At 36.4% G+C, this 15,248-nt stretch overlaps 1 protein-coding gene across 1 annotated transcript in view; it reads left to right on the top strand.

Moving 5' to 3' along the window:
• The window catches only part of Stxbp6 (syntaxin binding protein 6), a 254,435-nt gene that overhangs the window by 67,317 nt on the left and 171,870 nt on the right, over window positions 1-15,248 (top strand). Inside the window, exon 2 of the mRNA XM_026414471.2 lies at window positions 10,800-10,988. Coding sequence (XP_026270256.1) covers window positions 10,835-10,988 — 154 coding nt within the window. The 5' untranslated portion in view covers window positions 10,800-10,834. The remainder of the gene's footprint in view (window positions 1-10,799; window positions 10,989-15,248) is intronic.

The raw sequence follows: 15,248 nt of genomic DNA, 5'->3' as shown, positions 1-15,248 counted from the left end.
ATCTCAGGAGTTGACTCCTGTTGTAAACTTCTAGGATGGAAAGGAGGGTGGTGAGCCTCTGTGATGAGACTTCTGTGGTCTCTGGTCTCATGGAAGCAGAGGTCCACTGTAGAATCTTTCTGCTAATGTATTGTCAACTCTGCACTTTAATTTGTGGAATCAAAACAAGCTCTGTCCTAAAAAGAATATGTGAACCACTTTGCCAACTAAACAGCAAGCCATACACACCAGGAGAAGCAGATGATGCAGAAAGAATGAGTTCAGACTATAGCCCAGTCCATTATCTTTGTAGCTGCTGGGCAAGGATGATAATGGTATCAGGTCCACCAGAAAGCAGGGCTGATCAGAGGCAAAATTGTGAGTCAGTTGAGTTTGTGTTGGTTTACCTAAAATGCATTTCTGTCTCATTTCTTTCTTTACCTTTTTCATTTCTTCCATACAAAATAGTATGGAAGAACTGAGACTTCTGGTGTCATGCTTCCTAGGTTCAAATCTTTACTGTGCCCATCAAAAGCTGTGTGGCTTATTTAACCACTCTCAGCTTTAGTTTCATTATCTGTAAAACAGTTTCTTCTTCTAGGACATAAATGTATTAATCAAGATTTTTGAGTATCAGAGTCATATGTCTAAATATATGCCTTTTTAAAATATACTTTTTGTTGTAGATGGACACAATACATTTATTTATTTATTTTTATGTGGTGCTGAGGATTGAATCCAAGGCCTCATGCATGCAAGACGAGGGCTCTACCACTGAGCCCCAGCCCCAGCCCACCATATGAATCTCTTGTATCACATTGTGAGGTAGTGGATAGATAGGAGAAGGTGCTTTTGGAGGCTGGGAGCAAGGCTTTCTGTCACCATTCTGATTATATTACATAGGCATAAATTAAATTCATGAAATTGATCACTGGGGAAAACAATTAAAGTTGGAATTATAATCCTGGGCTAGATGTTCTATGAGAAATGCTAGTGAACCCACAGGCAGTTTCAACTGTGAAATTGAGACATTGAGGGACAAAGTCTTTGTTTTTAAACTAACAAGGTAAGGATGAGCAACATGGACCCTGGAAGTATCACATTTCTTCTGAGTTGTGAGAAGCTTCATGGTGTAGTGTCACACTGAAGATGCGTTGATTATACAGAACTCTTCATGGCTCTCCCAAGAAGCTGTAAAATGGTCACATTCTTCAAATCTGGGATTCAGGCCCTAAAATGTTGTTTTAAAATTGATATTAGATTTAGAGAATATTTTAAAAAGTTTTTCTCTGACTTGAAATTCTAGAAAATGCTTGTTTTAATCATAATTTAGATTTTTTAATAGGTTTTGTATACTTAAAAATTGGAGGTTCTCTCTGAAGCCTCATTGTCTTTTTAGCGTTATATTCCCGGTCTGCTCCTGAAGTGAATTTGCATCATCAAGAATGCTTAAATTTCACCTGAGATTTGACTCAATAAATATCCACTATGAAAAGTTGACCCTAAACTTGCTGGAGCATTTATTCTTTTATTTTTTCCTTTATTTTTAGTGGTAGATTATAGCTTCTGTTATAAGTCAAACCATCTTCTAAGAGAAAACATCAGAACCATTACCTAAGCCTCTGTTTCTCTTAGTATGGGTTCAGTGCTTTTCCCCTCTTCTGTGTTCTCTATGGAGTAAGTAAATCAAGCACACTAATTCAGCAAGTAGCACAACACCTAGCACATAATTGAAGTGTTTGTTTTCATTGAAGTCAATCCTTGTGTGGCTTTTGTCTGTATTTGAACATGGCTGAAATCATCTGTTCCCACTGCTTTCTACTAAGTGACGCTTTCAGGCTGATGCATTGTTTTCTTGATTTACCAGCCAGATGTTGGATACCATAATTACATGAATACCCAGTATAGGTAGGCTGCCAAAAATTCGAGCTCTTTTTGGTATAACTTATTTTACCCTTTGTTCATTTTTAAAAAATATGGTTAAATTCACTTTATAAGGCCTATCTTGCCTTTTATTTTGCTAAAATCGTGTCATAATTCAGTAAGCGTCCCCCCCCCCCCCCCCGGTCTTTTTGTTGGCACTTTATTCCCATTTTTTTTATTGAAGAATGGGTACATGGGTACCAGAGAATCTGCTTACCTGGTCCTTAGAATTTAAACTCATGAGTGTGGAGGTTCTAGTATCATAATGAAGAATGCTTATGAAATCTTTATCTCACCTTAAAAAAAAAGCCCTTTAAATGATATAGCCTATGTGTTATGGTTTGAATTTCAAGTGTCCCGCAAAAGCCATGTATTGAGGGTGTGGCTTCCATCCTGTGGTGCTTCTGGGAAGTGGTGGGACCTTTAAGAGGTGGGACCTGGTTGGAGGAAGTGGATTATGGGGCTGTGCCACTGGAGGGGATTTGGGGACCCTAGTCCCATCCTTTCTTGTTTTTGCTTCCGGCTGACCATTAGGCAAGCAGTTTCTTCTGCTATGTGCTCCCCATCATGATGTACTGCTTTACTACAGGCCCAAAGGCACCAGCACCAAGAAATATGGACTAAAATCTCTTAAACTGAGATGTAATCCAGATAGACATTTCCTCTGAGTTGTTTATCTCGTATTTGTCAAAGCAACAAAAAGCTAACACCTTAAAAAAAAAATCATCCAAATGGCACATCCTGTATGTGTAGCTTTGTTAGTTGTGTTATTTTTTAAATTTTTTTGGCTTCTTCATATCATTTGTTAAAGTTAGGATGATTGACGAGTTTAAAAAGTACAGCCATATTGCAAATAAACATGTGTAAACCCAGATCTTGTGGTCTAGGTGTATAGAACAGTGTTTGTTCTTCGAATATTAAACCTACAAGAAGAAAGAAGGAATAAACAAGGAAAGAAGAGATGAAAATAGTCTAGGTTTATAATTGAAGCAGACATGAGTCACTGGCTCAGAGAATCCTGTGAACATAATGTCTCCTATACAAGAAGAGTTTGTGTACATAGGGAGAAGAAAGCCAACCATGTTTCCTAGTACATAGTAGCCTGATGATAGAAAAGAGGTTCTTCCTTCTCATCTGTAAAGAATTAATTATGATCAGGGCTTTTGTGTATGGTGGTGGTGTTTTTGCATATACACAGGTGTGCAAAAACACCGTGGAAGAAAATGTAGACTAACACATAGCTGGCAATCTGTTCACCAAGCTGTGGATCATGGCATGGGGCTACAGTTTGCTCAGAGGAAGGGTGCAATTTTCTTCTCACAAAAAATTTCTTCTAGGCCTTGTGATCATTCATAGTAGCATTTGTTTTTCTTTCTCACAACTTTTTGAGGGTGGGAATTTCTAATCTTACCTTTGGGGCTCCCCAAACCATGCCTGGACTGGAGTCAGAAAGAAGCTAGAAAATAATGATTATAGGATGTCAATAAAATGTATTTTATATAGCTTCTAGGTTTTGGGGGAAAAATTGTATCTCAAAACCAAAATGTTTGAAGGAGTACTCTACTGTGGTTATGGTGGAATAAGGAGTGCAGATTCTCTGACCTCTCGTTTCAAAATTGAGAGATAATCATATTAACATGGAGGCAAACATTTTTCTAGACATCTGCTTGTGCATATAATTGTATAGATAGTTTTACTTTCTATAAAATGAATGAGCTCATTTTCTGTTCTGTAACCTCCTTGTTTTCACTCTGTATTATTTCATAATTTATATTTTTCCAAGTCAATGTCTACAGTCTTTGATCTGGGTGTGGAACAGGGATTTTTCTGGCATGATTTTAGAAGGATATGAACATTCCATCACAACCATGGGCTATACTATATCCATCTAATGAAGGAGGATGGGTATTTAGGTTACTTATAATGTTTTCTCTTAAAAGTGGATCTGTGATAAGCATGTGTCTATGCAGTACACACATGTGCTTGTTCACACATTTTTCTGTAGTAGTAAAGTTACTGGTTCAAAGGGTTTCAACTCAAATTTTAATCTCTGAGAGATGAATTATAACACTTTCATAATACTTAGACTAATAGAGGTACTGTTCATTAAAACATACTGAAAGATTCTAATTTACAGTCTTGAAGCAAACTTTGGAAGATACATTTAGCAACTATCATGATCCTACATTTGGAAATGAATGTTGAAATACTTTGTAAATTTATGGGCGCCATACAACCTTTAGTGATTCATTACTAGGGCTTTTACAGAGTTTCTGCCGTGTATACTTATTTATTGAATCTTTAAAATTTTTTTAATAAATAATTCATGAAATACTAGGTAGGAAATCCCCAAGACAATGGTTCTGAACCTAGGTGAACAACAGAACAAACAGAAGAGGTCTTTAGGAAAACAAGTTTCAGGTCCTGGCCCCTGGTCCCCTAAATTTCTTTGATGAGGATCTGGGCACTACAGGTGATGTTAATGTGCAATCTTTGTTTAGAGTTCCTCCTCTATGACATGTCTTTGCCTTTCTTCAAATATTTTTCTACAGAATAGAGAATATTTTTAGCTTTACTTATATCCCTATAACTTTTTTATTTTCCCTGTTTAGAAGTTTTTAAGAATGTTGTTAGAGTTTCTGTGTGCCTTATGAACTGAGTCTTGATTCTGTAAGGCTCACGAAGCCTTAAGCGTAGGTTCTTAATCCACTGTTCTATGCTGTCCCACATAGCAAGGCCACTTGACAGCCCTTGTGGTTTGTCTTGGACTTGGAGTGATTGTGTCAAATGGTATCACCCCATAACATTGTCTGTTCTAGTGACTTATCTGACTCTCCTTTTAATTTCTATGAGTTGAGAGTCCTGGTGGAAACACATGGAAAAATTGTCTAGTGGAACTAAAATTCTTATTGTGTAAGTAGCTAATGTTGCCTCAGATTATCTCCTTGATATGAAATATGAAATAGTAAAATTTTCTTTTCCTAAAAAGTTGCATATTTTCTTTCTTTCTTTTTTTTTAACCTGGTGGTATTTCTTTTTTATTTTTATTTCTTTTTTTATTTCTTACATACATGACAATAGTGGAGTGTATTACATTCATAATTATCCATTCACAGCACAATTTTTCATAATTTTGTATATAAAGTATGTTCATGCCAAATTATGCCATTATATATGAGCTCTCTTATTTTTTTGCATACAATTTTTTTAAAAGAAAGAGAGACAGAGAGAGAGAGAGAGAATTTTTTAATATTTATTTTTTAGTTTTCGGCGGACACAACATCTTTGTTTTTATGTGGTGCTGGGGGTTGAACCCGGGCCGCACGTATGCCAGGTGAGCGCGCTACTGCTAGAGCCACATCCCCAGCCCGCAAACAATTCTTAATACACCTTTATACCACAATTTATCATATCTCTGTTTGTATAGAAAGTATGTTGACACCAAATTCACATCTTCATACATGTATTTTGTATAATGATGACCGTCTCCTTCCACCATCCTTGCTATTCCCGTTCTCCCTCCCTTTCCCTCCCACCCCTATTCCCTATCTAGAGGTAATTTTCCTCCCATGTTCTCCCTTCCTACCCCACTTTGAGTCACCCCCCTTATATCAGAGAAAACATTTGGCATTTGTTTTTTGGGGATTGGCTAACTTCACTTAGCATAATCTCTAATGCCATCTATTTTCCTAAAAGTTGCATATTTTCGGATTACCCAGGTGATGTTTATGGACTTTGGAGCAAAATTAACATTTTTAGGTTTAATGATTGTATGATAACATCTAACTTGTAACACTTAGTATTTATACACCCTACATACTGTGGTGTTTAAGGAAAATAATGTAACATTATTTCGGTTTCAACATTTACAACATTGACCTTTTCCTTGTCAAGGTCAAGATGTGAGGCATGGAGAAGAAACAATTAAATACAATTATGCTTCAATCATATTCATCTTGTAGAATGACATTGGAGAATGTAGAGGGTTGATTGCATTGAAGTTGGAGCAAAATGGTAGTCCCTTTAGAGGAGCCATGAAAATCATTCAGGCCCAGGATGGTGAAGACTGCAACTTAGGCAGAAGAAGTTAGAATGAAAAAAAAACTGGAGTCCAGAAATATTAAATCAAATGCACAGGGCTTGACGATTGAATGGTTGTTATGGGGAACTGAAGGATTTGAGGGAAAAGGAAGAATCATGGTTAGGTATTGGTGGAAATGTTCAGTCTACAGATAGATGCACATCTTTAAAGTCAGGAAGGCAACAAAACTGGAGGCATGACTTGTCTCACAGGTTATGGGTGAGGGGTTGAAGTTACACTTCAAAAACTGTTTTAAAAACAAAGTGGCAATGTAGAGAAATCCAATTTTAGACAGTAATCTTATTTCTCTCATTTCTAAATTGTTTAGGTTCATCTCACTGGTGTTCCCATGCACTAGGGAAGACCAGCTGATTTTCTCCCAAAGTCTTCCAGGATGACATCACCTTGGCTCTGAGCTTGAGAGACACTGACATATGCTCTCAGCATATCAAGTACATCTGCCTCAGAGTTGAATCACATTAACTGCCTCATGAGGCTGATGTGTAAAACCAGGAATTGTGGTTACTCATTTACAGCACAGAGTTTAGCTGGCACACAGTCCGTAATACCTGTATTGGCACAACCAGGGCCAAAACATGATGGAAAGGCTGTATGTTAAACATGGGATTAGAAGAGAGAGGTTAATAATCTTAGATAAAGAGAGGAGTTAGTGATGTTAGATAAATCAAGAATCTGATAGTATTAAGCTGAATGGATGGCACTTCTCTTTCCTCTCAGATTTAAGGCTCTGCTCCTCTAGAATCCCCTGCATGATAATGAATGCCTTGTCAGTGGTGGTTTTTGGTTGGCTGAAGGTCCCTACTCCTTCCTAGTCTCTTGCCAGTGGAGGACAAACATCAGTTCTACTGAAAACCCACAGTGTTATTATCTGAGTACAAAACCTTACACCTATATGCCCTGAATTATGCATTTCACCTGCCCTGCCCCTGAGTTTTCTTCAGTTTCTTACACTTGCCTAAATAGTTATTTTATTTTCTGGTTACTTGAGTGGTGGAAAGCCATCCCACTACAGTAGACATGCACCAGTTAAGTGGATATGTATTAAATATATGGCTTAAAGTAAGAAAAGCATGAATGAAAAAGACCTTGAAGAAGATCAGAACTGTGATTAGTTTCTGCAACTACCACTCAAGGCAGCCAGTTGCTTTGACTTGCAAGTCAATACTAGGTTGGCTTCTTGGATGAAAAAGCTTTGTAATTGTGTCCTATAGAAGCTATGGACCTGGGAAAGAAAAAGCTTCCATGGGTCATGCAGATTGGAGTAACAAGTGGTCATTGGTGCATGATTGCTTTTGTATTTATCTTGCTTCCTTAAAATGGGGCCCTGGTCTTGGACTGGACATTGAATTACCAACAAAGATTTAATAACTCATTACAGCTACTTGGTGAAATGAAGAGAAAAAAGAAATCCTGTGCACTGTCTGCCTGTATTCTCTCATGAATTGATTCTTCATTTTCATTCCTATTTCCACCTTGCTAGTCCAGACCCAAAGTTTCTCTTTAGGGTAATAGATTTTAAATTAGGTGGCAGGATGACTGCATGAAACAGTAGGAATCAGAGAGTTGTTTGAAATACAGATTTTAAGATTCTGACTTGGTGGTTTTGAAGGATGGTGCAGGAGTCTGTGCATTTTAAAAGCCCTCCATCCTGGACTCACAAACTCAACCTGATTTGGGATTCTTGTAGAGACACTCTTCAAAGTTATTGTCAAACAACTACAAGAGTCACCCTTTTACTTTCTTATTCTTTCCCTTCTTATCCATGCTACATTACATTCCCAGTGTGACATTGAAAACATACTCAACACGTATGTGCTCTACATAGGCTCATTAGTATCATTGCCCTAACAAAAGCTTTTGATGACTTTTCATAGAATGAATCTGATAATCTACTAGTGAATTTCCTGTTGAAGTCTGTAAATTCTTCATTCTCATAACATTTAGTGCACAGCTTGCCATCTAAGAGACCATTTATCATACATAGAGAATTTCATGCCCATGAGTGAGAAAAGTGAAGCTTTAGTGACTAAAGTTGGGTTTCACTTTTATAAATACCTTCTGGTGTGGGTGGTTACATTTGTTCAGTTTATACAAGTTCAGAGGCTCTTTTATTATTCTATTATAGTAGGAAAGTTAATAAAAAATCACCACAGCTAAGCATTTTTTTTAAAAAAAATTTCAGGTACTGGAATCAGTGATCTGCACACATTGTTTCATTTTAGTTCTTTAATTCTAGGAAGTAGGTGAAGATATCTTCATGTTGTAGTAAGTAAATTTAGGGTGAGGGATTTTGAGATTTACACAAATCACACAGGTTTTATGTGTTGCTGTTAAAATTTGAACCTGAGTTTGTTGATTTCAAGACTCAGTGAAGTTACTGATTTTTTCTCTCTCACCCTTTCCCCCCCTGTTTGTTATTGGCCATTGAATATCAGTATGATAAAAACAACAAAAGGTCATTTTCATTTCTCAATAGTTTTTCTAAAAGAAAAAAAAAGGTATTTTGGGTAAATTTATGGTAAAATTATGCATCTGTTTTCTTATTTTTCTGATGGATTTTTGCACAATAAAGTGATCTTTTTATTTCTTTTTAACTAGTTTTAGAAAAATTCGAACTAAGATGGAAAAGCAAAAGCCATGCCAGTTGGGAGGTTCTGGTCAGGGAGTGCCTGATGTGTTGGGGAATGTCTTTCTTCCTTGCTTACAGAATGGTTTGAAGCCACTGCATGAATACTGCTCTCTCTCTCTTTTTAAACATGTCCCTAAATGGTGAGAAGTGAGAGGCCTTGGAGCTAGAGTGTATCTTTAAAAAAAAATCCTCATTATTAAAAAAAAATCATAGTTAAAAAATTGTAGCCAGTTGCAGTGGCACAGCAGCTTAGGAGGCTGAGGCAGAAGGATCTCGAGTTCAAAGCCAGCCTCAGCAACTTGTTGAGGCACCTAGCAACTAAGCCAGACCCTGTCTCTAAATAAAATATTAAATAAAGGCTGGGGGTATAGCTCAGTGGTTAGGCATCCCTGGGTTTAATCCTTAGTATCAAAAAGAAAAAAAAATGTAATAATCCCCTAAGAACATGTAAATCATGGGGGATGTTCTGTTTGCCAACCTGTAGGAAATGACAGTATGCCATGTTAGTGGTCAGTACATTGTCATTTTCTTGGCCAGCATGAAGAACCTGGTGATGATGATAAAAATGTTGTGAGCAAAGCACAAGGAGATCTGGGTACATCTCTAATGTCTACATCTTTAGGTATGTATTTTTGGTGTTATAAGTTGATATACTTTCTTGGTGTCATTAGGGAAACATGCTTCATTATAGAATTAAGACTAGGAGAAATTTATTTAACTAGAGGGACTTTTTGTTTTTAATGTATATTTTCCAACCAAGAAGGTATAGGTGTGGACAAGTTACAGGAGGCCGGCTGTGTTGGTAGCATTTGTGAATCTTGTACTGGGAAAAATCCTCTCATGTATTTCTCAGATAAATCATTAGTATTTAAGTGAATCCTTCCATATGGTCAGCAGTCAACTCTTGGAAGACATATGTAGTTTAATTTTTTCTTATATCTTTAATACTAAGCATAAAGTGCACGTAGTAGATGTTTGTTCACCGATTGGCTCAATTTTACAGCTTTCTGATCAACTCTTTGAGCTGCTGTTACTATGTATAGCTGTGCTACTGATCCATATGCAGGATCTCTGAGTTCTCAATATAACCTGCATGACACACCAAAGGCTCTCTCTGCACCTTTAATTCTGATTTTCTAATTGTCCAAAAACATGTTGGGTGGTGAGTGATTAAATAGATCACTATGGATAGAGTGATGGAATAGAGAACGTTTTCTAAGTTGCTCAAATTGACCTTGAATACAATAGACACAAGCAGAATTGAGATCATCAGGGAAGTACAACTACTGGAAAACTAAATATAACTGTGCATGTAAGTTGGGCAGTGGGGGGCGGGGTTATGTGAGTCAGCAACATACTGCTATATTTTCTTAATTATTGGGCGCCCACTGCCAGTTAACCATAAGAGTAGAACATGTGGGAACTGCCTGGTAACATTTCCAAAATACTTGGGGTTAGTCAGATATTTTTAAAGAATTCTGTGTCCACTTTGGCTGAAGAACAATGTGCAGAACTTGGCAAGACTCCAGAGCATGGCAATAAGATGCAGAGGAGGGCTGGAAACTAGGGCCTGGTGCATGAGGCTAATAAATAAATTCCTTACTTGGCTTGATCAAAAACAGCTGAAGAGTGATTAAATTAATGATCTTTTGTTACATATATAATTATTATGTAGAAGATGATATAATTATGTCCACTATAAATGGAATTAGGGAAATAGATTTACATTATTAGACTTAAAGGAGCTGTAGACGGGACATAAAGAACTTTTACAGATTGTTGGTTGGTGGAAAGCCTTCTCAACTGGAAGTGTGAAGTCGCATTCCTTACAGAATGCATGTAAAGTGGGTGCCTATTGCCAGTTAGAGTGAGGTACAGTTGGGGTAGAAATCATCTAGCTGCTCAGATCTCATTCTGTGTGGCTCCACTCACGTTGTGTTTGACATTTTCAGGGAGTAAAAAGGCATCCTCATTTTGTTTGTATTTTTCCATGGCTAACACATATACGAAGACCTTGCTTTTAATGTTTCTGAAATGCATTTCAAGCAAGTAAGAAGTTAAACTGCTTATTGAAAAGTACTCCTGTGAATCAGTGTGGTGCTCATTATTTTATGAGCCCCTACAATATTGTCAGTCCCAACTTTTCCTTTTCTTTTCCCTCTTTAGAAAATTGACTCCTTTTCCTCCTCGCTTGTTCTACGATGAGTGCCAAATCTGCCATCAGCAAGGAAATTTTTGCACCTCTTGATGAAAGGATGCTGGGAGCTGTCCAAGTCAAGAGGAGGACAAAGAAAAAGATTCCTTTTTTGGCAACTGGAGGTCAAGGCGAATATTTAACTTATATCTGCCTGTCAGGTAACGAAAACCAAAAATTCGTGTTATTATTACAACTACCATTTTAAACAGTGGATTCTCGGGTTCCAGGAGGGTCGTAATCATTTTGTAGATGTCTGCTCTTCGATTCTTCTTTTCTGTTTCCTCTGTTGTCACCTTCTGATTCTTATTAACTTGAGTGCCTCTGTTTTTCTGGTTGCCTTCTGGTGGAAGGGCAGTGAGGTTCAATCTTAATGTATTTCCAGATCATTAGGAGTTCCTGCAGAGGGTCTGGCAGACACATTTGATTGTTCATACCTTCCTTGGTAGGAAGGCTCTGTCCTCTGTGGATTTTTTTTTTTCAGAACAATTCTTAGTATTTGCATAATTGTCATTACTAGCAGCTTGAGTTTCATTGACTTGCTTTTTCTAGACCGTTGCCAATAATTAGTAACAGTTTGTCTTGAGATAAATATTGGCACGTTCTGTAACATGAGAAAGATTTGATTCACAAATCATTGCTTTGCCTGACAGCCATCGCTTGTCAGAAAGAGGCATCTGTTTTATTAAGCTTAGATTTTGTTGGATTATTTTTCTTTCTGTTTGTGATTATGGGAGATCTGTGGGATTTCTTGTGGAATCATACTGAGTTTTCTGAGATAAAATTTGGATAAATTTCCATGGGTGGGTGATACTAATCTGAGAACCAGAGGCATTTGTAATTTTTCCTCATATTTATTATAGAAAAGTAATGGAATAATTAAGCTTATCTTAATTCATTTTTATAAAAAAATTTCTTTCAGTTGTGGTTTGGGAATAAACCTATTTTGGGCCCCTTTTTAATTTTTTTTAAAAAACTAAGCCTCAGATTATTTATCAGAATTCATTTCAAGATGGAAGTAACTTTTTATCAGAATATGTAAATTTGTAAGACTTAGGTTAAAATAAGAACACAGCACTTTGGTAAGAACAATTTTTCAATATTTAGAGCAAAGCTTTTATTTAAATGAATGTGAGGAAATGAACCTTGGAATATCTCCTCAAATAAACAGTAGGCTAATAAAATTTGGTTATTTTAAGGAGATATTTGTATTTCTTTAGTGTGCTAAGCAGTGCCTGACATAACGGTAGGGTCTCAATTTGTATATAATGACTAAGTGAAAGAAAGTAGTAGCCCTTCCCAAGACCTTTCTAGTATTTTGTTAATGATTCAAACCTTAAAATACTTTCATATTCTTGAATTTTGATCCTATTGTTTATACCATTAATGTATAGAATACATTCCAGTATATTTTGTTTTATGTGTGATCTGAATGGAACATCAGGGGCCCAGTGCATAATTTTGATTTTGTTAAGCTGTATTTGCTCAATATTTCATTGAGATTTCCAGTAGGCAGGTAGTTGAAGGAAAGGTGGATGGTCCAGGAGCCACTTGAGTTGTACCTAATATATACTTTTAACTGAGAAGAGAATAGCTGTGTTTGGATTTTAGGTGTACGCAATTGTCTGCCTATTTCTGATCATAAAGTCCATGAGCGTGACACGAGGACTATGACAACCTCATCTCAGTGAAATAGCATAACCATTTCCTCTGCCATAGAAGATGATGACCTGGGACTGACTGGATAACTGCGTTTCCCTTACAAATTGCCAAGTCCTTCAGGCTAAAGTCTGAAATGATGTGGATTGCTTATTTGTTGCATTCTAATGGAGGAAAATCTCTTGTTCTCCAAAACTTCATATTTTTCATGGTTTTTGAATTTCGAGAGTATGGATAGATAAAGTAGATCAGACCTTGCAGAGAACAGTCTGATGGAAATTGGGGCAGGAAAAGGCCAGGCAACCATGACACCATTATTTGCAGTTTGATTTTTTCCTAATAAATGATGAAGAAGTAACCACCTTTATTTTCCAATTTATGTAAAGCCTAGAGGCATGTCAGTCCTGATAATGTAGTATTACCAGAAAAGGTAATGCTTTAGTTAACTATAAATTAGTCATTCAAGTAATTTTAAGTGCTTTTTATGTACTGAGCCTTCTAGGTGCCAAGTGTATAGTTATAAGAAAAATTCATGCAATTAACCTAGTTTGGTGGGGGGAAAAAGCAGTAGATGTTAATAAGTTACACATTAAAATAAACATAATTATAAACTATGAAAAGGCCAAAAAGGAAAAAATACAGATAAGCATTATGAGGAGAATTTGGCCTAGTTGGAGGAACCAAGAGATTCTGGAAAATTTTAGTAGGACTTCAGTAGTTTTAAAGGGGGCTGTGTGGGTGAGCGGCATTTGAGGCAGAAGAAATGGCAGCTTCATTAGCTAACCAAGCAGGATTCTGCACTTCTCCTTCTCTCCTGTTGAGCCAACAGGTAACCTTTGTAAGGCTCTCCTGTTGAGCCAAAGGTTACAACAGGTAACCTTTGTAAGGTTACCTCATACAGGAGGTTGTGAAGTTCCAGCTGAGCTCTGCAATGACAGTTTCCTTGCTGCTGTTAGTGTGAAAGACTTATCTGCCTACGCTTTCTGGGAGGCAGGGCCCTTCAACTCTTGTGGTTTGGTTGATGAAAACCAGCTATTCATTTTGAACAGGCAGACTTTGTCCAATTAGGTCAAGGTCTGTAAATAATGTTTAATGCTGCTTGGAGAATGGTTAAAATTAAGTTAAAGAAAAAGAAAAAGGTGGAGGTGATATGACTTTAAAAGTTTGTCAAAATATGCATGAGTGTGATACATATATATTTCAACAATCTTTTGCTTATATTTCTTTGTGTGAAATTTTTTCCAATGTCTGATATAATCTGTAACCTGAGAGAGAAAGAGAGAGAGAGAGAGGATTGTAATCTTAAAATTTACTATTGTCAGAGTGGGTTATGTATCCTCTGGAGATATCCAAAAAGGTGCTGGAATGGGGGAAATGAGATGATCTATTTGGGTTTTTCAGCTGTAATTCTGTGAAGAGAAAAAATGATCTTTCTGGTTCATTCACATTGCCTTGGGATAGGATTTGAGTATCTCTCATTGGATTCCCCAATTGACTTCTCAAACAGTCTATCAGTTTTTGTGTACCGAGTTGCCTCTGTGATTAACATTTTTAAAGCATTGGTTTCCAATTTTTCCTTTGAACAAGGATAAAAATTAAAAACACTGACAATACCAAGAGCTGGCAAGCCACATGGAGCAATGAGCTCTTGTACTGTTGGGAATATAAAAATTTCATAACTACATTAGTAAAAAAAAAATTGGCAGTATTTTTTAATAAAGTCAAGTATACACTCCATTCCTAGTTATATACACAAGAGAAATAAAAACTTGTACACAGGTGTTCCTAAGTTTTACTTATAATAACATCAGAAATAAATTTTCATCTATGTGTGATTGATTAAAAAAATTTTACCTATGTAGTAGAATACTACCTAATAATGAAATAATTACCAGCACATACAGCAATATAGATAAATCTCGACAGCATTATGTTGTCTGCAAGAAACATAATTAGGTTGCTTGAAGATCAGAGTTGATGTGTTCTTGGTATCTATAGCACCTGGCAATATATTGCTAGGTATGAATAGAGGCTTAATGGAGAATGCTGTTTGGATTTATGGCTTACCACATGCCTGATTATATGCTTTTACTATATACCTGATTATAGTGTAATCTTTATTTTACAACTTAACACTGTTAATGCATTCAAAATGTAAAGCAAATACCCACAACAGCCACTTGTCCCCTCCCATGATTATTTGGGTCTATAAAATCAAATTAGAAACATGCTAAGTTAAAAATAGTTTATTATTAGAATAAATTACCTACTGAGCATTTTGTCATTTTGGTTTTCATACTAAAAATTATACATATTCCATGCATATAATATTAGGGAGGAAATTTAGGTTGTTAATATAAAAATGGTCACTTAGACATTTATGAGGGTTTGAGAAAATTCTTTATAGGTTGCTAGTGGAATGAAGGTAGTCAAATTTAATTGTCAGCAATCAGGCATAAGAAAGAAAATCCTTTTATCTACTTTCTAATTCAGGCTATTTCTCTTCTCAAAAGTTTATAAATATTAGAAGGGAGAGAAGGGAAGAATACAAGACAGATGGAATTTGGCCTTGATAAAAATGGTTTATTCAGTAGTGGTGAGTTGACATCTAAGCATTTTATCCAGGAAAAAAAAATAAAGAAATTCACTGAAATCAGAGGTTTATAAAGGTATTAGCAGCAAAGAAGAAATGCAAAACAAGCACAGTAATGACATATATTATTCTTTTTATAGAAGTGGTAAACATTGCTGGAAATATGAAC

Source organism: Urocitellus parryii, chromosome 6 (genome assembly GCF_045843805.1).
Source record: "Urocitellus parryii isolate mUroPar1 chromosome 6, mUroPar1.hap1, whole genome shotgun sequence".
Lineage (NCBI taxonomy): Eukaryota > Metazoa > Chordata > Mammalia > Rodentia > Sciuridae > Urocitellus > Urocitellus parryii.
This window is presented reverse-complemented; position numbering and strand designations above follow the sequence as displayed.